This window comes from Meles meles, chromosome 8 (genome assembly GCF_922984935.1).
Source record: "Meles meles chromosome 8, mMelMel3.1 paternal haplotype, whole genome shotgun sequence".
NCBI lineage: Eukaryota > Metazoa > Chordata > Mammalia > Carnivora > Mustelidae > Meles > Meles meles.
Window position 1 is genome coordinate 116248509 of NC_060073.1, and position 21925 is coordinate 116270433.

At 43.6% G+C, this 21925-nt stretch overlaps 1 protein-coding gene across 2 annotated transcripts; it reads right to left on the reverse strand.

Moving 5' to 3' along the window:
- Positions 1-232: 232 nt before the first annotated feature.
- On the reverse strand, positions 233-21861 carry AASDHPPT (aminoadipate-semialdehyde dehydrogenase-phosphopantetheinyl transferase). Of its 2 annotated transcripts, XM_046017169.1 has the most exons (7): positions 21629-21861; positions 20046-20271; positions 7763-7884; positions 6724-6885; positions 3857-3928; positions 2038-2188; positions 233-1350 (listed from the first exon to the last, which is right to left on the reverse strand). In XM_046017169.1, the coding sequence occupies exons 1-7, from the start codon at positions 21809-21811 to the stop codon at positions 1247-1249; spliced, it is 1020 nt and encodes a 339-aa protein (XP_045873125.1). In that variant the 5' UTR covers positions 21812-21861; the 3' UTR covers positions 233-1246. The 2 variants fall into 2 exon arrangements, with proteins under 2 accessions (XP_045873125.1, XP_045873126.1); XM_046017170.1 differs by having other exon boundaries at positions 233-2188.
- Positions 21862-21925: the final 64 nt, after the last annotated feature.

Sequence of the window (21925 nt, forward strand, 5' to 3'; positions counted from 1 at the left end):
CCAGGTGAAAATTCAAGTAAAAGCAACAGAAGCACATTATTGGAGGATACAGGCATGGCAACAAGAAGAGCTGCTCTGGGAGCGGGGTTGGAAGGTGGGAAATGAGGTCAAGGGGGTAGTATTTTTCATTCAGAAGATCAAATCAATAGATCCATTTGACCTATAAACTGTGTAACTTCAAGAAACAGAAAAACAAAACATGAAATCTAGCACAGTGCTTGGCTCATAAAACTTCAGCAAAGTTAACGGCTTTATTATCACGACAAGACAGATGACAGATTTTCACTTCACCATTACATTCATGCTAGGGACAACACTGTTTCCTATGCCAGATGCTATGTGGTCTTTTAAAAACACATTATTTACTATGCTTGGGATATTTGGGCATGCTTAATTAAAAAAAAAAATTACAAAACATTCCTTTTTTTTTTACTGAGCGAAGTACCTCATTTTATACAATTTACACACAATTTTTAATTTTAGTAACAGAAACAATGACGTCATTTCACTTCTTGATATTTAACAGTAACAAGACTTGCACTCCCAAAGACATGCACTACGGCCAGAAAAGAGAGTCTGTCGTCGACAGGACAGTCTTGGCATCTTACATATTATGTTCCCACTTTAAGTTCTATTTGCTAGATTTTAAAAGACGCAAAGACAATGAACAAGGGGCTCATAAAAAAGGAATAAAAACAGCCAATAACAACACTGATGTATCAATCTCATTTATGATTAAAGAAATACAAATTAAAAAAATAAGATACCATTTTCCACTTATATTGGCAAAGATTAAATTAAAAAAGGGCTATCTAGAGCTGAGCAGGGAAAACAAAGGTGGGGCTGAAGGGCTGGTCACACACCTGACACTAAGGAGGTGGAAATCACAGGCCTTTCGGGAGAAATCTGGCATTATATATCAAAGCTCTAAGAGCGCTCAAGCCTTGGGACCCACTTGCAGAATTTTTCTTAAGGACAGAAATAAGCATGTACACCTCACAACACAGTTGCAAGGACAACCACTGCACCAATGCCCATCGTAAAAATTGCAATCAGAACGCCCAACCCGGGGCAAGGAATCCGTGTGCCATGGCACACCCCGCTTAGGCCTCAGGCAGTGGGATGGACGCCCCCCCCACCCCCACCCCGGCCGTACCCCCTACCGCGCCTCGGTCTCCTCCTTACCCAGAATCCACTTCCCACAGAGGCAGATACTGCTGGAGAACAGCTTTCTCAGGGACCTGAGTCAGCAGGAACTGAGGGGAGACGTGGGGCTTGGGGGAGTCCTCTTCACAGACAGAAATGAGATGTGAGAGGAGACACGGCCCGCACTGCCGGTCAGATGCAAGTCTATGAATGTGAAGCTGAAAGTTACAAGAGCGGCTCTTACAATGAGGGAGAGAAGCTGAAGGCAAAACCGGCAAACTGAGGCTCAGGCAAACCAAGTGTCCTGAAGGGCACCTGTGCACTGTACGTGAGGTCCGATGAGAAATGTCCCAGGCTACTGAGGTTAATTACAGCCGGACATTGTTACCTCCGGTCAAAAACATCCTGGCTGATATTTACTATACGGTAGAAGCCTCTAGTGCCTGTCGGTTATGCCACAAACGCACAGCAATGACCAGATGAGCAGTTAAGACAATAAAAAGATAACACTATGTTTCCATTAAAGAAAAAAAGTGTACTAATATGGATTCATGATGGCTGAAAGATAAGAGTTTAAATGTTTCCTCTTTGCATATTTGCATTTTTATTCTTTTCTACAAAGAGCACTTACCACTTTAGGATTCTGATACCTTTTCTACTCCTTGTGTCAACCCAGTGCGATTGGGGGGAGAAGAGGGAAACTCATATTCTAGTGAGCTATCCTCAACTGACAACCTGCTGTTTCTAATAGGAAAAGTTGGCTTTTTTTAAAAACTGGTTTTTGAAATAAAATTTGATACTATCAGGCATTATTTTTTTAGTGAATACAGACAATTACAAACAGTTTTCATTTTCCTTTGTTACTCAGGGAATCCTATCATGACTTTGTACCATTTCGTATTGGAATTTCTTCTGTGAAGCAAAAACAGTCCCAAAATGAAGGATCTTCAGGGGTCATAGGAACAGCAGATGATATTAAATCATTAAAGGTGAGAATAGTGAACTGCCTCTGAGTTGGTTTAGAATCATCCTGAGATGGAACCTAAAAGGGGAAAGAATAGATTACCTCATTGTTTTACTGCATGCTCACCTTACGATCAACTTCATGATTAGGAAAAAGAGAAATAAGACCAAATTATTACAGGTCAGTATTATTAAGTTATAACAGAGCAGGATTTCTAAATAATTGCAATCATCCCTCATGTCAGTGTTGCCAACATAACAAGTTAAGAAAAGTTAACAAATAACCTGGCCCTTGAACTTTTTTGATTCATAACCTGTGGTTTTTTGTTTCAACTGTAGCTTTCTGAGCCACACATCCAAAAATTCTGAGAGAGGAGTTGAAGGGATCCCCAAAATATGTCACTTTTACTATGCAGCGAGGTTTTTCTGATGAGTTGGGCCATAATGAAAACCTGTGAGACCTCTCCTGAGGGCCGATCTGATAAAGTTCCCATCAACACACAGCACCTTTACAGGAAAGGGTTTATTCGGCACTCAGTGTGAACTCGGTTTCAGGTTCTCGGAGAGAGCCCTCGTTCACAACTAACCCAGTGGAGGCCTCCTTTACCATCTCACCTCCTCTCTGAGGGCAGGACGTGGATTTCACACTGTACACTAACAAAGCCCAGCACAATTTTGCATGATTTATGTCTCACAGCTATGCTGATGGCATTGTTATCCCAATTTTACAGATGGGTAAACTGAGGCTCAGGAAGATCCAGCACTCTGCCAGCTCACCCAGCTTAACATGGCAGACTTGGGCCTAGAAGCCGGGTCTTCCTAACAGCATGCTTGTCCTTGAGACAGCCTACAGCGCTCCGCAGTGTGAAGCTGAGACTTACCCACAGGGACGGGTAACCTGGGCCAGAACAGCTTCAGGTAACGTCCGCACGTAACTAAGTTAATGTCCCCTGTAACTAAGTTATGAAGACTTTAAATCCTTGGCTACCGGATCAGAGGCAGGGTCTGTGTGCGGAGCTATTATTCCGGTCCTGCTATGGTGCCTCACGTGGGTTCCCTGAAAACAGGGACATGCACACAGTCCGATTCCTCTAACACTACCAGGATTCTTCAACACATCATTTCCACAGAATCACAACTCTGTATGTGGAGGTCAAGGGTTCTTGACTGGAGGGTCTTTCAGTCTCGTTTCCTCATGTAACAATTAACAGCAGAAGCAAGCAACCGCAGACTGTGATGGGAAGAACAGAGTCCCGTATTCTGCTCCAACATGACACATGGCCCCCATGCGTGTGAGCCTGTAACTCTGGGAATAATTCAGGAGATCGCTATAAAAGGGGGAGGGGGTTCAACCTTCCAGATAATGCTATTACTCAGCACCCTGCAGCTGGTACCTTTCTATTCCACACAGCCCCAAGGCACCCGGAAATAAACCACTGCTAAGGGGACTAAGATGGGGGCTAACTGGAGTTTCTATGGAAATAGAAGTATGAGAACAATACTAACAAAATTTCTCCTTTGTAATATTCTTGAATATGAAGAAACAGGTAATATGCTCTTTAAAAATTTCTGTGAATTCCAAGATGATATTAAGGATTTGATAATGAAAAAACACTTCTAAATCCATAATCTTAAACAGACACCTCTAACCTGATAGAAACCAGATGACTGTTTCCATCAATAAAGAACAAAGTCCACACTGATTCATGCTTTTTAGAAAAAAGTAAGAGAAATCTTAAAATCTTACACCCTGATGTCTGGATCCATCTGGTTTCCTAAGAGCCACGGCAACAAAATGGTGCTCATCTATTTTGCTTTCCTGAAAAATAAATATAGTTAATAACATCACTACATGTGCACACTCAGATGTTCTTTGGTCTTTACTTTTCAATCTCCTTTCCCTCTCTCTCTGTATATATAGGCACCTGCCTCCTCTGACCCATTTATGACATCACCTGGACTGTGGCTCCTTACTTGTGAATAATACTTCAGTACGTACTTCCTACTTGGGACATTCTCTCATGTAACCACACGAGTTAACAGCTTCAGGAAATTTACATTGAGAGAAGAATTGAATCTACTACTTGGACTCCAATATTTGTGACTGAATCCAGGAATGTCCTTTACAGCATTCCCACCTTCTGGCACCAGAGCCCATAGAGGGTCAAAGTCTGCTTTCAGTTGTCCTGTCTTGCTAGCCCTTGTGTCTTTTATGACAATATTTTAAAATATAGGCCCCATTACTGACCCTCCTTCATTAACAAAACATTGCTCATTTTTCTTTGGTCTGATTATGCTTTTTCAATGAGAAAAAGAACTAGACGGAGTGTCCTATCTGGCGGCACACCGAGACAGCCCTTGGCTGTCACTGGTGTTCATTCTGGACATACTTCAAGCGCTCACGTAAAAAACTCAGACCGCAACCCTGGTTTGTAAGCATTTCGTGAACTATGGAGTACAGCCCATGGAACTCCGTGGGAACTCAGAGGTAAGCCTGAAAGAACACGCGGTTTTCTTTCCTCTGCTAGGTCTGCAACGTGGGGATGGGGCTTAGAAACAGGACAGATATTGAGGTAATAATTTGGATGATTTTAATAGTTTCTAATAGTTTATAAAGATATTGCAGTTACCTCAATATAAGTAGTACATTTATTATATATATAACATATATATAATATAAATAATAAATAAAACCACCCCAACTATTAAAGTTTCCTATGAAAAGCCACTTACTAAGGGATTCCTCCGTAAGGTACCAGTCTGAAATAGGAAACTAGTCAGAAATAGTATCTTCTTCGTATCTTCACACCTTAAGGTACCCAAATTAGCAAAAAATAAATGAGACTGAGTAAGGGACAGGTATGTTTAAAAGAAGAGAAAACTTAGTAGTGAAATGTCAGAAGACCGAACTGGTCAAAGGTGTTTTACGAAAAGCAAGCTCACAACATTTGTAATTATAGACACAACTGCCCTTACTGATGCACGGCCTTCCCTTCCTCACTGTGAATACACGGACACGTGCACTTCCTAACGCAGGCACACGTCAGCTGTAAACACATTTACAAAACCACTGACCACTTGGTAAGAGCTCTGCGGTGTCTGCACCTGAGGGGACTATCAGAAGGAACCGTGGGCAACCACCCGTCTGCCTTGCGTCCGTCTGCCGGAACACCAGGATACCCCGCTCCACCCACCTATGCCTCTCGCCAGAAGCCACAACTCAGTGACGATGATTTCAAAATACAGCCTCCTCCTACCTAATGAGACCTCATAAGCGCCATGTAAATAGGAAACACGACACAACAAACATGAAGAGACCGCTTGACAATGAGTGACTCAATCCCTGCACACCCACTCAGCAGGACACTGCAACAGAAGCTCTGTGAGGGGAGAACTTTGCTGCTACGTCCTTTCTATCAAAGACGACACATACAAGAAATGTCAGATGAAACAAAAAAGGGAAACCAGCAGCTTAGCTACTACCTACTTAAACCAAATTCATTCAGTGCTACTGAATTTAAGATTTAACTTCTGAAGACTTTCTAAATTTCCAAGACTTTCTCCTAAGCTTAAAAATTTTATCCATAAAATAATTGTGAATATCAGAACTTCCCTATAATCTCCAACAAACCAAAAGGGAGCAAGAACATTTTATCTTTTGAGGAGATGGCTTAGTGTAAAGATTACAAAGATCAATCATCTGCAGTGAGAGTGCATGTTATTTTCTTCATTACGTAGCCCATTTTAGAAACAGACAAAAGTTTAAGCTGGAACTTAAAAATTCAAATTTTATATATTTTTTTTCAAATGGCAAAGCTGAAAATGTATCTGTCCTAAATATTAATACTTCTAATTCTTTAAGCACTTTCCTTTCAATGCAAAGAATTTCTATTTCATCTAACCTCATCATTTGGAACTTTTTGGTGGTGACCTTCTATGGAAACTGAGAGCCTACAAAAGAGGACATCCCTCTTGACCTAAGATTTAATTTTTCTAGAGGATTATTTTTCCAGGTATGGAATACAATTATTTAAGTGAAAGTCCTTTGTATTTATTACAATAAATAATGGATTCTTGAGTATGTCCAAGCTAGCATTTTTGGTCTATAATAAACTGAGCCGGGTCATATAGGAAGGAAAAAGTAAAAGACAAAAAAAGTCTGAGTTTTCTAGTCCTGAATTCTAGTTATTTCTGAAGCCCTGTAAAGTGAATCCCTCTAATAGCCCATAATACTGCGTTTCTGGCTTAAATGAGTTTGTGTTGTGTTTCTCTCTCCGATGACCAAGAATTGCTAGTGAGAGACCAAATATAGAGAGACCAAAATCTCTAACCCGGCAAATTACGGCCACATGATCGTGGTCGTCTAACCTGGTCTCTCTCAAATCCCCTCATCATGGGATTTCCCTTCTCATTTTACTGAATTCCCTGTGACTGACCTTTTGAGTATTAGCCTAAACTCCGTATGCTCTCACAGTTTCCCTCACCCCTGCTCAGAGCACCAACAGCGAATTCCAGCAGTGTCTCATTTCAATGACCAGACCCCAAACTCATCTCATAGACACGCACACAATATGGAGAATCTTACAGTTAGAGCTAGTGTGATAAATTTCTTACTTCAAATGCCCATTCTTTTTCTTCTTCCCCATCCAGGAACAAACGTGTTTCCTTATAAACTTGACCAATATCCAGATTTAATGGGGATATATCGAATTCAAGCCGTTGCAATTCAAAGCCTAGTCCAACACCAATGGCCTTTATGAAGCTTTCTTTCAGTGCCTAAAATACAGAGATATTTTCTATTAGAGCATTCAGCAGGCAAAATTTTTCATAAACTTTACAGGCCCAACACAACTGGAGTTTTAACTCTATGCTACATTAGGGCTGTAAATTATTACTATTTTGGGAGGCGCCTAGGTGGCTCAGTTGGCTGAGCATCTGCCTCTGGCTCATCAGGTCATGATCCTGGAGTCCCGGGTTCACGGTCAGCGGGGAGTCTGCTTCTCTGTCGGCTCCCCTGCGCCCCCCCACCACCCCGCTCATGCTCTCACTCATTCTTTCTCAAATAAAATCTCAAAAAAAAAAAATTACTATTTTTACACTTACAGTAGCAAAGAGACAAACCAGATGTGTGATCTTAAGGTCAATCATTTAATCTCTTGGTGCCTCCATTCTGTCACATGTAACAGGAGATAACTAACGGTACCTTCCTCACAGCACTGTCATGATAATTAAATGAACTGCCACGTGAAGAACATATGTTACATAAGAGCATATTACATTAGTGTTTGTTAAATAATGTGTCTCCTGGCATGTAGCAAATATTACATTAGTGCTTGTTAAGTAAGGTCTCATGTGTATGAGCTCCTTTGAAAACAAAAACATTATTTAGAATTTAATACTTAATATTAAACAGTCATAAATAAAATGTCTGTTTTAACTTTAGAGCAGGTACCTGAGCATTGAATATATATTCAATTTTCTTAAATGTGATTATAGCAATGATGCATAAAAATCATAACGTTCCCAAGTAGTCACCCATTTATTCCAAACGCTCTAAGAACCACTGGGTAACCAAAGGACTTTTGCTTCTGTTTTTAGTGAGGTTAATGGATCACCCTAGTCTTTTATTCTCATAATTAGAAAGAAATTATACCCAGTTCCTGTAAAACATGTCAAGTTGAGTCCATTCATCCTTAAAGCTTCTGATAGTTTCCCATTCTTTGTTGGTGAACTTTCTTTTCATAATATGAAAGAATTCTGAAATTGAACCACGACCTGCCAATTGAGGAAATACAAAATTAAAAATAGCCATTCTGTTAACCAAAACCGTTAAAGAACACAAAGAGAAAGCTACAGGTCAAACTTACTTTTGAATATAATCACAATAATCCTAAACAAAATGTCAGCAAATCAAAGCTGGGAAATAAAATAAGATTCAGTGACCAGCAGGGGTTAGCCCATAAACAGATGCACAGTTTAAAGGAAATCGTGAAATTCTGTGGAATATTAAATAATTAAGGGGAAAAACCACATATGGTTATATCAACAGATGCCTTCTGAAAATCTGATACAATTTAGCAGCCAAATGAGCTATAAATTCTAAGTAACTAGGAGGAAATTTCCTATATGTGATGAAGTATTAGAAATCCACAACAAACACTCTTAAAAGAGATACTCTCTAGGGTTTACATTTTTACTTTGCTACAGAACAGGAAAAAAAAAAAAAGCAATTTCTTTATTACAAGTTTTTGAGAACCAGGAGAAAGCTGAGGATCTTTGTTATTACTCTTAAGTCACCACTTTGCAAAATTAACATATGCTCATTTCCTTCAAAATAATGCTCTCAACAGGTTTCCTAATTTGACATCTCCAATAGAAAAAGATTTTAATTTCTGTCTTTTCAGGGATGCTCCTGTGAAATAAATGCATTTAAAAAAAAAAACAAAAAAAAAAAACCTGAGACCCAGTCCTTTACAGAACATTCTCAACAGGAATAATAGAAGAACTCAGAGAATCCAATTCTCAGAATTAAGAGCTAAGATGCAAATTAAATATACATGTGCCTTTTGTATTATACTTTTCCAAAATATGACTATGTTGTTTGTCTACCTTTACCCCTAAGCAAGACGTTTCTATCATCGTTCATTTACTGTACAAATATTCAGATTACATACAAACATTACACAGACATGTAGAGACCTAATGGTTACAAACGTCAGTCCTGGTTCCTGGCCTCACACACCGACAGCCCAGCTGGCCCATCAGAGAGCCTGGCCCAAGGGAGATGAACCACAAACGTCTAGTGTAAGAATAAATGAACTTAACTATTATTTGTTTACTTCCCAATGCCCTACTGCCCTATGTCCTTCCTTCAAGACTACATGTTTTGCAGAAATACCACCTCCTCGTCAAGGCAGTCCCTCTGGAGATTGTGTTAACATAGTTTATCTACTGTAACTCCAATTTCCATTTCCAGAATACCCAGCTCTAAAATCTGCGTGCCCAACTGGCTGACCACCACTCTTGAACTGACAGCCGCCACTATACTCTCTATGGGCATTAGAAACTTGTCTAGGGAAAAAAGATGTCAAATCCCCCTGCTGAACCTTTCCCTGGCATTTCATTGCTAACTCACCCCAGAAGGATTCAACAGCTAGGCTCCTATGACGATCCTTTCCCCTGAAAACATCCCAGTGCTAGATGCCAGGGATGTGCTGATGAGCAGAACAGACCCGCCCTCCCCTCCAAAGCGGGCTTACAGTTTCTCCTGCAGTAACCATCTACCATTCCCAAAGCTCTGTCAAGGGTAGAACCTCCTAAAAGCCAACTCTTCCACACGACTATTTATGATTCCCCTACCATTCCCATTTCAACAGTCAAGAGTCTCTTCTTGTTAAGCCAGGAAATATTTCTGATGACCCTACAACGAGTGATATGTGGTCCTTTACAAATCAAGACAAACACTCATTTATTTTCAAGTTCATCAGACTCATTTAATTCATCTGTCTACTCCCTGGCACTCTATTCTTCTCAAGAAGAATACCTTTGAACACATTTTATGAATTCAACTAATATTTACTGTCTGTATCTATTCATATTGCTAAAAGACTGCTATTTCCTAAAATTAGCCCAGCAAAGCTATCAAGTCACTTCATGTAACAGCACTGAAATAGTAAACTGATCTGGAAGCCCCAGGGAAAGGGATTCTTCTTCAGGCCATGGACCCCTTACTCTTCAACACCTTCTTTAAGCCCCTGAATAAACACTGTCTTGTTAAAAAGCGAACAGAACTAGTACATACTGGCTTGAGAAAGAACACGCTTAAGACAGCAGGCTTGCAAAAGTGACAATAGGAAAAACTGGGTATTTTAAATTCGGGGAGTGTTGTTATCCACATAAATCATCAACTGTTTCCTCTTCAACAGATCCTGGCAAAGAGCAGTAACAATGGGGAAAAGCTTCCTTGGATTTGGGAGACAGCACTGCATATTTTGAGTAGAACTGTAGTTTTAATGGAACACTATCCAAAAGCTGTATTTAAAAACACATGCCTGTTGTCAACTATACTGTCATTTTGTTTGCTGGTTTCTTCATAACCTTCAAAAAGCCCTCTGATTTTTTTTAACTAAATAAGATGGGGCAATCAAGAAAAAAAAAAATTTAAGTATGCATGCTAATAAAAAACAAACTGATTAACATAAAAAGCAATCTAGCACAATCACTGAAAGCAATCACAAACTGATTATGTACAGCTAAAAAACTATCCAATGAGTGTGTTTTCATATACTTTTGAGAGCATTTTATCCATTCCACAAAATAAGAGATTTGAGAGTAACAGGAAAAGAGGAGTTTGTAAATATTCAGCCAAAGCACGACAGCGCCACAGTGTGGCACTGTGGTGGAAATACATAGTGGGGGAACAGTCTGTCTGGAAAACTGGAATTTAAAGGAAAAAAAAAAAACAAAAACAGTATGAAATACCAAACAACACACCTGTCCCTCAGACTATCTGAAGGCAGCACAACTATCAGCCATATAATCTGGCAAATCTTCCTAATACAATCTTCAATTTAATCATACTGGATATTTAAGAATTTACATATAAAGATAAAATGACTCAAAAACTAACATCATTCTAGACTAACCAAGTTTACAGAAACCAGATGCCCCCGCCCTTGTAGCTTAAACTTCAGGAAAAGCAGTATTAGATATTCACCGTTCCACAACGACCAACTACTCAAGACTACAGAGCGACTGGGAAGTTCATTGAACAATTAAACATACAGTAACAACCTACAACCAAGTAATTTACATTAAGTGCCTCCAGCTGCTGTTGCCAGCCTATGGAAAAAAATCCTATTAGTGCCACAACCGACATCAATCTGTCCCCCAAACAAGGTCACTAATGTGTATCTGGACCAGCATCTCAGGTGAAGTTCACCTTTCTTCCTTGAAGAAAAGGGATCCGTTATTGGGGCAGGGGAGGGCAGGAGCTGAGCAAAGTCCAACTGTGTGCGTAAGAAAAACATTTAGTTTTTGACAGTAAGTCATATTAGAAATTCCAGTAATGTCATTTTCTAGATACTGGATTACATACATGCTTGCTCCCATGGGAGGGGACAGATTTCTAAAATTTGAGTTAGTATGTACACAATGATGTGTGATTACAAGCTTACCTGTTTGGGAATTTATCCAGACACAAACCCAGAATAAAGCAAACTGTACTAGTGACTCCTACTGGGTTTCACAAGCTCATGGGCAAAGCCTCTCCCAACTTCCAGACAATGGAGCTCTGGGGACCCTTCACAGATGTGCTGTAGGGCAGAAACACTGGACCGAAAGGCAGCTACCTGGGCTGAAGCCCTCCCTGTGGGCAGCCCTGAACCCTGGCTGCTCTCTGTGTTTCCGCGAACGCTCTTTTTTCAACACACACGAATCAACACACACATAGGAAATGGGCCTACAGAGCCAGGATAGGATTCTGTGGCTGTAAATGCGCTTTCTTTTAGAGAATCTTTTTTTTTTTTTGAAGACTTTATTTATTTGAGAGAGAGAGATCACAAGTAGGCAGAGCAGCAGGCAGAGAAAGAGAAGGGGAAGCAGGCTCCCCACTGAGCAGAGAGCCAGATGCGGGACTCAATCCCAAGACCCTGAGATCATGACCTGAGCCAAAGGCAGAGGCTTAACCCACTGAGCCACCCAGGCGCCCCTGTAAACGTGCTTTCAAGGACCCTGAAGGCAAGGTGGAGGGGCAGGAGGGTGAGGCCGACCCAGGGACCAGAACACTGAGCACAGAGACCCCAGGGACTAGTCGTAGACCTTGAAACCTTAGGTCATTTGCCCTGCTGGGCTGCACACTTGTTTGGAACCCATGCCTCCCTATCTTCCAACTTCTCCCCTTTAAGGTGGGAAAGTCTATGGTACGCCTGTTCCACCACCGAGTCACAGGAGGAGATGGTCTGTTTTCTAGTTGAACAGGCCGGCTGAAGAAAGGAGTTCTGCCCCACCAGGGAGCATACCCAGCCTCACTTCTACCTGACTTAGATCACTCAGATGATGACATCTGGAACTTTCCGAGCTGAGGATGTTCAGTAGAGATCTTGGAGTCGGATGGAATAGGCTAAGATCTGGAGAGGCTGGATGGGATGACTTTACTGTATGTGGGAAAGACAGAAACTGGGGAAGGGGGAGGCAGAGGATGGGCTGTGCTGGGTTGAACAGTGTCTCCCCCAACTCATGCCCACCCAGACCCTAGGAAATGGACCGTTCCGTGCACAGGGTGCAAATGTTATCAAGCCGAAGAGGTCACACTGGGTCAGAGTGGGCCCCGTATCTAATGACGGCCGTCTTTCTGAGGGGAACACTGAGGCAGAGGACGCAGGAGAGAAGGCCGCGCGAAAATGAAGGTAAAACCAGTGATGGCGCTACAAGCCAAGGAATGGCGGGGACTGCCGGGGGACCAGGACGGGGTGACGAAGGATTCTTCTCTGGAACGAGAGGGAGCGCGGCCCCGTCAACACGCTGACGGACCTGCGGCTCTCAAGACACACTGAGTTCTGTCGTGGCAGACACAGGAGTTCGCCTCCTCCGCCAGGAGCCCTGGCAGCCGACACCCGCGCTCCCCAGGGCATGTCACGAGCAGCCACACTGCCGCGCTCCTGGGACTGAGCTCACGCCCGCGCCAAACGCCCCCATGGGCCTCCAGCACCTCCTCGCTGGTACGCACGGACGTCTCGGGGGTGTCTGAAGCTTCGGGCGGGGACGGGGAGTCGGGGAGACCGAGGAATACGCGAGGGACGTGCCGCAACCCTTGAGCACCAGGATGCTGAAGCTCTGCCCTCGCTGCGGCCGCTCCCGCTCCCACTGCCAGGTGTCGTGTGTCGTGTGGGGCTCCTCTGTCCCGAGCTCGTCCCTTCACCGAGGGAGGACCGAGCGCTTCTCCCACCGAGACTTCCAAGCATTTTACACCGTAGTCCTATCAACGTCCGTCCACCCAGGGTGCCACAACGCACTCCCACATTTGACTGAAACCGGCCTTCCGCGGACCTCGTGGCTCCTTCCGGCCTTTGGGAGCCTGACAGGAAACCGGCCTCCGAACGTCTGACGAAGGGGACTCGTCCGTCCCTGGACTCTAGACCATTAGGGGAAGTTAGCTCTCCTGTCGCTCCGCAGCGCGAGAAAGGGTGTGACGGGGTCTCGCGAGTTCCGCACTACAAACAGTGGCGTCCGCTACAGCGTCCCGACGTCAGCACGTCGGCCACGCCCCCAAGCAGCGCAGATGCACAGAAGCCACCTGCGCCCTCAGGTCTGTTCCAGCGAGTGGGGCTGTCGCGGCGTCTGCATTTGCAAGCAGCATCCCGACCTGTATCAGAAGCACCACTCCATGCACGCCACAGCAGCGACGGGCACAACCACCTTAGAGTGAGCGTTTCTTAAGAAGGTTCTTAGTAACGCCAGCCCTTCCCAGCTTTAGGCCCTGATCTACCCAGCACTGGTGGCAGAACTGTTAAGCCGTTAGAATGCGAAACATAATACACACACAAATTCTACAGGAACAGAAGATTTAAATGCAAAAATAATTTTAGAACAAAATCTAGTAGCCTCGACTCTATCGGGAGAGTAAATCTTTCATCAATTTAATTATTTTTTCCAAACAAGACAGAATTCAGAACTTATCAAGGAAAAGAGAGATGCATTTAATTAAAAAATAAACTCATATGGCCAAAAATATAAGTTTAAATACAGAATGGGAAAAATCCAACAAATTTGGTCAAGAGACTGTTAATAGCCATAATATGTAAAGATCTTTTATATAACGATTAGAAAGTATGGATATGTAGTTCACACAAAAAAGTTCAAATAGTCAATAAGCTATTGACTAATAATCACTTTTGTGATCAGAGTAATGTACCATTTAATAAATGATCTTTATCCACTGAACTACTCTCCGTAAATACTGGACTCTTAACTCTTAACGCTCTTAGCTGACTATTCTTCTGATACCACGCTTTTGTTTACAATGCCTAACACAGCTGCAGAGAATGGTAAAGCCAGTCCCTCTCACTATTTCTCATCCTCTTACGACATCAGTACCTCCCGGGGCACCAGGGTGGCTCAGTGGGTTGAGCCTCTGCCTTAGGCTCAGGTCATGATCTCAGGGTCCTGGGATGGAGCCCCTCATCAAGCTCTCTGCTCAGTGGGGAGCCTGCTTCCCCATTTCTCTCTGCCTACTTGTGATCTCTGTCAAATAAATAAAATAAAACCTTAAAAAAAAAAGACATCAGTACCTCCATAAAAACGTTAAATTCATTTAAACCAGTTCACAGAATTTTTCATACACTTTTGTGCTGGCAAGTCCTTACACAGCTCTCAACAAAATGTAGTAGTGAGAAGCAGTGGCTCGATATGTGGGCTTTGTATTGTGGCTACAAAGCCATGATCTTCTATTTTTGAGCCATCACTTTGGGCCAGTGTCTTAATCTATTTTTTTTTTTAATATATTTATTTGAGAGAGAGAGACAGCAAGAGAGAGAAGGCGCAAGCGCACAAACAAGAAGGGGAGGAAGAGGGACGCCTGGGTGGCTCAGTTGGTTAAGCAGCTGCCTTCGGCTCAGGTCATGATCCCAGCGTCCTGGGATCGAGTCCCACATCGGGCTCCGTGCTCTGTAGGGAGACTGCTTCTCTCTCTGTCTCTGCCTGCCTCTCTGTCTGCCTGTGCTCGCTCTTGCTCTCTCTCTCTCTCTCTCTGACAAATAAATAAAAAAAATCTTTAAAAAAAAAAAAAAGAAGGGGAGGAAGAGAGAGAGGTAGAGAGAATGTCAAGCAGACTCCACACCAAGTGCAGAGTCAGATGGGGGGGAGGATCTCATGACCCTGAGATCACGAACTGAGCCAACTGAGCCCCCCCGGCACCTGTCTTAACTCTTTTCTACACAGTAAAAGAAGTACTTACATCCTAGGCTTAAACAGATGAAGAAAACATTTAAGAGGCTCTAACACAGTGTCACAAAGAAGAAATGCTCAGTAAACACTAGCTCCACACTGTGCACCCATCAAATCCTCTGCACAGTGAAGACCTGGCCTGTATCCAGGCAGGGGGAAAGCTCCCTGCAGGCGAAGACCTGGTTCTCCAGTAAGAAGGTCAGAGAACAAAAGGAAGAGTGACTTATTCAAGGTGCCTGCTGGCTGTGTCTCCAAGGTTAAGTAAAATGCTTTAAGCACATCCGGCAAAACACAGGTCCAGGTGAACAGAGACCACTCTCCATGGAAACGACAGAGGAACAGACTGGACGAGCAACAAGGATGAAAGTCGAACCCTAGAAAAGGGGGGGTGAAGGAGAGAAGCAGCTGGTAGATCCGTGGATGGTGAGGAGGAAGACCCAAAGAAGAACTACTTGTGATCGTAATTCAGAATAGTTTATATTCCAGCTAGAATCTCAGATGAGTAATATTTCCTGTTGTGGCTGTGTGCTCATTTTTTTATTTTTCAACAAACATAGTCAGCAAAACCTGGAACCCCGACCCTCTGTACACGCAGTAAATACTCATGGAGCACCTGCTCTGTGCCACACACTCGGGTAAGTCCCAGGTCGGCAGCGGCGAAGACAAGTAAGCCATGGTTCCTGACCTTCTCCAGTGCAGGATAACAACGTTCCAGTAACTAAGCGACAATCACAAATCAGAAGGGCCACAGAGGGTCAGAGAATCTTTTCTAAGGAGGTACTCGCTCCACCTCACCCTTCAGGTCTCAGCTACTCAAGAAAAGACGGGGCAGAAGAACAGAACGGGGCAGAAGGAAGGACTCTGAACAGGAAAACGTCTGCTGCACGGGAGGTAATGAAAGATGAGTGTGGACAGCACTGAGCAAGGAAAACGACCAGAAATGTGGAGAGAGAGGTAAATGAGATCAAGATGATGGGGTCATGTTAAGGTGACTGGGCTTATTAAGAACCAACCCAAGAGTTTTGAGAAAACGGCTGTAGGGATTTTTTTTTTAAATTTATTCATGTGACAGACAGAGATCACAAGCAGGCAGAGAGGCAGGCAGAGAGGGAGTGAGAGGGGGAAGCAGGCTCCCCACTGAGCAGAGAGCCTGATGTGGGGCTCGATCCCAGGACCCTGGGATCATGACCTGAGGCTTTAACCCACTGAGCCACCCAGGTGCCCCTGCTGTAGGGATTTTTAAAGACCACTGACTTCTGTACAGAGAAATGTACTACCCACATGGGACAAAAGTGAAAAGGGGTAACTAATTATAATAACGCAGGGAATGGCATGATGGAAACAGACAGACTCTACCACCTTCCTACTTATTATACCACTTCTCACTTTATACTTACTGTACTTAATTCACAGAGCAGCTCTTCTAGACAGCAGTTCTTTGACAGTCATTTCAAAGCTGTTAAATTAGTATTAAATCTCAAAATGTAGTTACTCTGTCCCACCAATTAATATCCAGCCATGTTTATAATAAAAATGGAAATCTGAAAATGTAAAATCATGGGGGAAAAAATTGATTTTGGTCTTTTACCAAATTTAAATCATAATTATTTTATAACTATTTTATCCTGCCTTGTGTTTAAACATGACAACAAAATTAAACAATTCATAAAACTATCTTTTCTACTTATGACTACATAAGTTTTCACTATATAGCCATACTTTCTAATCATTATATAAAAGATCTTTACATATTATGAATATTAACAGTCTCTTGACCAAATTTGTTGGATTTTCCCCATTCTATATTTATCTTTTAAACTTATATTTTTGGCCATATGAGTTTATTTTTAATTAATTGCATCTCTCTTTTCCTTGCTAAGTTCTGAATTCTTTGTCTTGTTTGGAAAAAATAATTTAATTGATGAAAGATTTACTCAACCCATAGAGTAGAGTCTACTAGATAAAAATTAGAAAATGAAGGAAGGCTTTTGTAGTCATAAATAAAAAAGATAGTTTTATGAATTGTTTAATTTTGTTGTCATGTTTAAAATGGACAAAAATTAGAAAACGAAGCCCAAAAAAAAAAGGAAGCAAAAACCAATTTCCCAATTGGGGGTAGCAAGCTATAACGATGACCTACAGAAGTCCTTCCCCGCCGGGGTCAGAAAGGTACTGCACTGGCACCTTCCCTCCAGCAGGGTCCCCAATATGTCTAATCCCTCTTCTCTGGACAGTCATTTCTTGAGTGCCAACCATGCACGAGCTACTTTGGTGTAAGGCTCTTTTCTCCATTAAGCAGAGAATCAAGTGGCAGGTGCAACAGTGCCCAACCCGCAGACATCTGGCCGGAAGAGGCCTGGAGCCCCCAGATCCATCAGTCATCCCATAGCAGCCTGGAGGAGACCGGAGAGCAAGGGCAAGCACCTGCTTCCCCTGGAAGGCAAGACTCTGCAAGTCCCTACATGCCACTCGCAGGGACAGGAGAATGATGGACAACACGAAACTGAGTCTTTCAAGGCACCCATGACACGCCAAAGGCCGACTCCGTCTCGAGAGCGGACGATCTAATGATGATGTCCGACACAGGGTATGAAGCTGTATCCGCCATCACTCGGCAGCTCGCCTCACTGACTCGGGACGCAGAGCAATTCTAATGAATGCCAGCAAAGTCGAACAGTGTGTACTCCCGAGTGATGAAACCGTGTGCACTCGTACTTCAGAAATGAGGGACACGATCACAACACTAGGGACAAATGGAAAAGATCTCTTCCCCTTGTGAGATGTATCAACAGGTCTTTAGCAATGAAGCAAAGAAAGTAAAAGGTCTGGACACTGAGACCAGCCAAATAAGATCAGTCCAAAAAAGTATGTTGGGTGGGGGGGAGCTCTAATAAAATACTATTAACAGGAAACCGAGTTTTCAATTTTTGCTCAATTACCTTACCAATGATTAAAAGTTTCAATTAGCAATTACTTGTTTATCCAGTGCCGACCATAAGCCAACACTGTTCATGAAGCCAACTGGTAATAAATTCTGTCTCTCAGGCCTAATTTCAAGGCAGGTATTAACCTGACGGGCCAGCCGTCACTGTGATTGTGCTGACCGCACTTATGGACCAGTGGCCTCTCAGATGATTTGGGATTTTTGGAATCAGCACAAAAGAAAGCTATGAAAGCATATGTGCTTGTTCCCATGCTCACCTTTTCCAAATAAGCTACCTTTTTTTTTTTTTTAAGATTTTATTAATTTGTGAGAGAGAACACAAGCAAGCGCAAGCAGTGGGAGAGGGAGAAGCAGACGCCCCACTGAGCAAGAAGCCCGACGTGGGGCTTGATCCCAGGACCCCAGGATCATGACCTGAACCGAAAGTAGACGCTTCACCGACTGAGCCGCCCAGGGGCCCCTTATTAGCTATGATCCTGCTGAAAAGCAGATCCTCTCCAGAGAAAACCATGTGCATATTCATATGAAATGGAGTAAACAATATGAAGGGGGTTAAAAAATGCCTTGATGCTTACCCAGGGATTTCTGGGTCGAGTCCCCATTCCTACGAGGGAGCTTCCTGAGGAAAGTTAAGAACCGAGCTCTCTCGGAGAGGCTCACAAGCAGGTCAGGAAGAAAGGAAGTGGTGGGAGAACGCGAGGTAAATACACTGACCGCAACAGTGAGAGAGGAGAGTCACCTCGTCCTCTGAAGCCCCAGTGGGGCAGCACAGGGCACAGCTGTGCCCGTCTGGCAAAATACTTAGCAGGCACTGTGACCACTAAACAATGTCAGGGCTGAGACGTGGGACGGCCACCAACCTCGGAAGGAGCTCAGTTCTTGCTTTCGTGCGGCTCGTAAGGACAAGTGACAATCGCGTGTCCTGACAAATCGTCCGGAGCTGAGACAGGTTACTGGAATGAAGGAAATGTCTCTTACGTGAGCCTATCACTAAAGAATCTAGCTACGACAGAGGGTTCCCAGAGCCTTACAGAGTGAGACTGAGGTGACACCCAGCCAGTCCATGGTCATCTCTGCAGAAACAGGGGTGGGGTGAAGTTAACACAAATCTTCCAGACTAAGGGCCATGGAAGATTCTGTGCGGAGACAGTGCCGAGACGCGGAAGCCACACTCCGAAGTTAGGGAGATGCTGGAACCACGAAATCGGGCTCGTTCCGTACAGCACCGGGTACAATGCGCTGGCAGAGAGGAAGCGCTCACTCAACGTGAGCGAAGCTGAAAATCACAGAGCAGTGAAGAGAACCTGTGCTCTGTTAATACTGTCTGGGTACACTCTACCTCACAGTCAATGTCAACAGTTCCTACAGCCACCAATTATGAATTTCTAAAGCAAAATGCAGGCAGCTTAAATATTTTTCTAACTGCTTGTTCTTTGTTTTCACTAATGTAGTAAATGGGATGCACTGAACTGTATTTAGATATAACACAAATCTCTACCCAAGGGTTAGAATATACTTTACCACTGAGATTTTTTTTAAGCAAAACAACTTCCTGATGAATTCTGGAGAATAGTTCAGTGAAACAAAGTTCTTACAATATAATTATTAAGTTTTCTGAATGGAATGCTCTTGAAAATTGACTGATGAATTCGGTTTAACATCTGTTATTTAAATAAAAGACAAACAGCTATTTAAAAATTGTTCTTTAAAAAATTTGACCATCTTGGAAAACAGTTTCAAATTTAGTCTTATTTAACAAGCTGAGGTGTAATCCAAAAAGAAAACCCTCATATTTTCACTTTGCCTCCAGGCAAAGCATTATATGCATCCCCAGTAATGGGGAATCTTGCCTTTACAAAGAACTCTGTTGATGTTCATGGAAAAAGGGAAACACACCCTTTTCAGATTCATGCTCTCTCAGATACTCCGTTGAGTACTGAGCACATCGTCCCACAGCTTAAGTATCTGTAATCCACCTCCTGGCCTGAGATTTCAGAACAGATAAGAACTGAGAAAACAAGAGCTTAGCACTGCAAAAATGCAACATTACCTGGAAAACTGGTCTTCATTACATCGATTCCAACTTGTAGCTCAGGTTCAGCAGCAAGCACTGCATAGTCCCCTTGATGAGAGACGTTAAAGTTGAAGTTGGGGTAGGGATTCAAGGAGTCTTTTGCAAGAACTGGTTTTCCCTTTGCAGTTCTTTGCAAACGAATGTTATTCCAAGGGATATTCAATTTCTCTGCAACTAATTTCCTTATCATCAGACGACCAGCCTGTTAAGGAAGTAAAACATGTGGTATGTATTGAGGTCTACTAAAGACTCAGTCAGGTACCCTGCCTGTAACATACAAAGTCTATTTTTGTGGTTTCTAAAATAAATTCATTTTTAAGTGTTTAAAAGTATATTAAGTATTAAACTTGCTGTACTAAGATTTAAGCAATGCTTAAGAAAGTAGCAGAGAAAGTTAAAGTCCCTCTTTAGCAATTCCCTTCCCTCAACAAATAACCAATGTTAACAATTCTGCATCTTTCTGTTCTTCTACGTATCTACATACCTTTTCATTTAGATATGCTTCTTCTTTTTTTTTTTTAATGTAGATACATATTTGAGATCTTACTATAAGGAGTACTGCACCAGGCCTAAGCTTTATAACTTGCAAGTGTTGGGGATTATTTCATGTCTGTACCTATGAGTCCAGTCTGTCCCTTTTAACTGCAGTCTAATATTTCACAATATCAAGATACTCCTCTTGATGGACTACTCCGCAATTACTGGACTTTAAGGTGGCTCTAGTTTTGCTATTATGAAAAATTTCCCAGTGAACAGGCCTATTTTACCTACATCTCTGTGCATATGTCCAAGTACTTCTAGATCCCATATACCTATCACTCAGCTTCAATAATTAGCAACGCATGACTCGTTTCACATACACCCCTTCCACTGTCCCACTTCCATGAATTATGAAAAAACAAACTACTAAAATCATACAAAAATGCCCAAGGGTAGGAAATGAGAAAATCTGTAGTAATTTATAAAATACCTTTCCAGAAGTCTCCCCTTCCATTCTAACATGGACTTTCAAAATCTGCATGACTTTATGAATTACACAATTTCTTACAAACTGTTAAAAAGAAATTCACCACTCTGCCTTCAAAACACTATTAGTCCACAGCCCAAACGAAAAGGTGTTCTATCCGGGGCACTTTCGAGAAATGGCGGTCTTGGAAGCGATGATCACCAGAGGCGACTTCCAACTGCACCCTGCGGCCGAGGTAATTCTGAAATCCAACTTTCCCTTTGTTGCTTGGAAAGGCCTGACCACAACCAACACTTCGTTTACAACGGCGTTCCCCGAGCGACGCAGTCGGGGAGGGAAGCCCGAGGGGCGTCCCCCCGCCGGGCCCGCTTCTCCACGACGAGAAGGCCGGCCCGGGCCTCCTCTCGCGACCCCGAGCTCATCCTCGCCGTTTGCCGGGGCCTGGTGCCGGGCGCCGACGGGCAGGCGGTACGGGGTCGCGCGGCGGGGCGCCGGCGTGGCCCGCACACACGCTGCCCGCGGGACGCGCCGCACGGCCGCCAGCCCGCCGCGACACACAAAGGGCCCTCCGCACCCCAGACCCGAGTAGTACCATGGCCGCCTTAGCGTCCCGGGCGAAGACGAACTGGCCGATGCGCTCCTTCTCCTCGGGCTGGATCGACCGCACGGCCAGCAGCCACTCCGCGCGGCTCGGCAGCCAGGTGCCGCACGAAAAGGCCCAGCGCACGCCCTCCATGGCCGGCACCAAGCGGGACCGCGGCGCGGGCGAGACCATGCACCGAGAAAGGTCCTCACCACTCCCCCGGCTCTGATGGCGCGGACGCTGGCGTGGCCCCGCCCCCTTCTTCCCGGCGTCGCGGCGGAGGGGGCGGAGCGGACGGCGACGCGT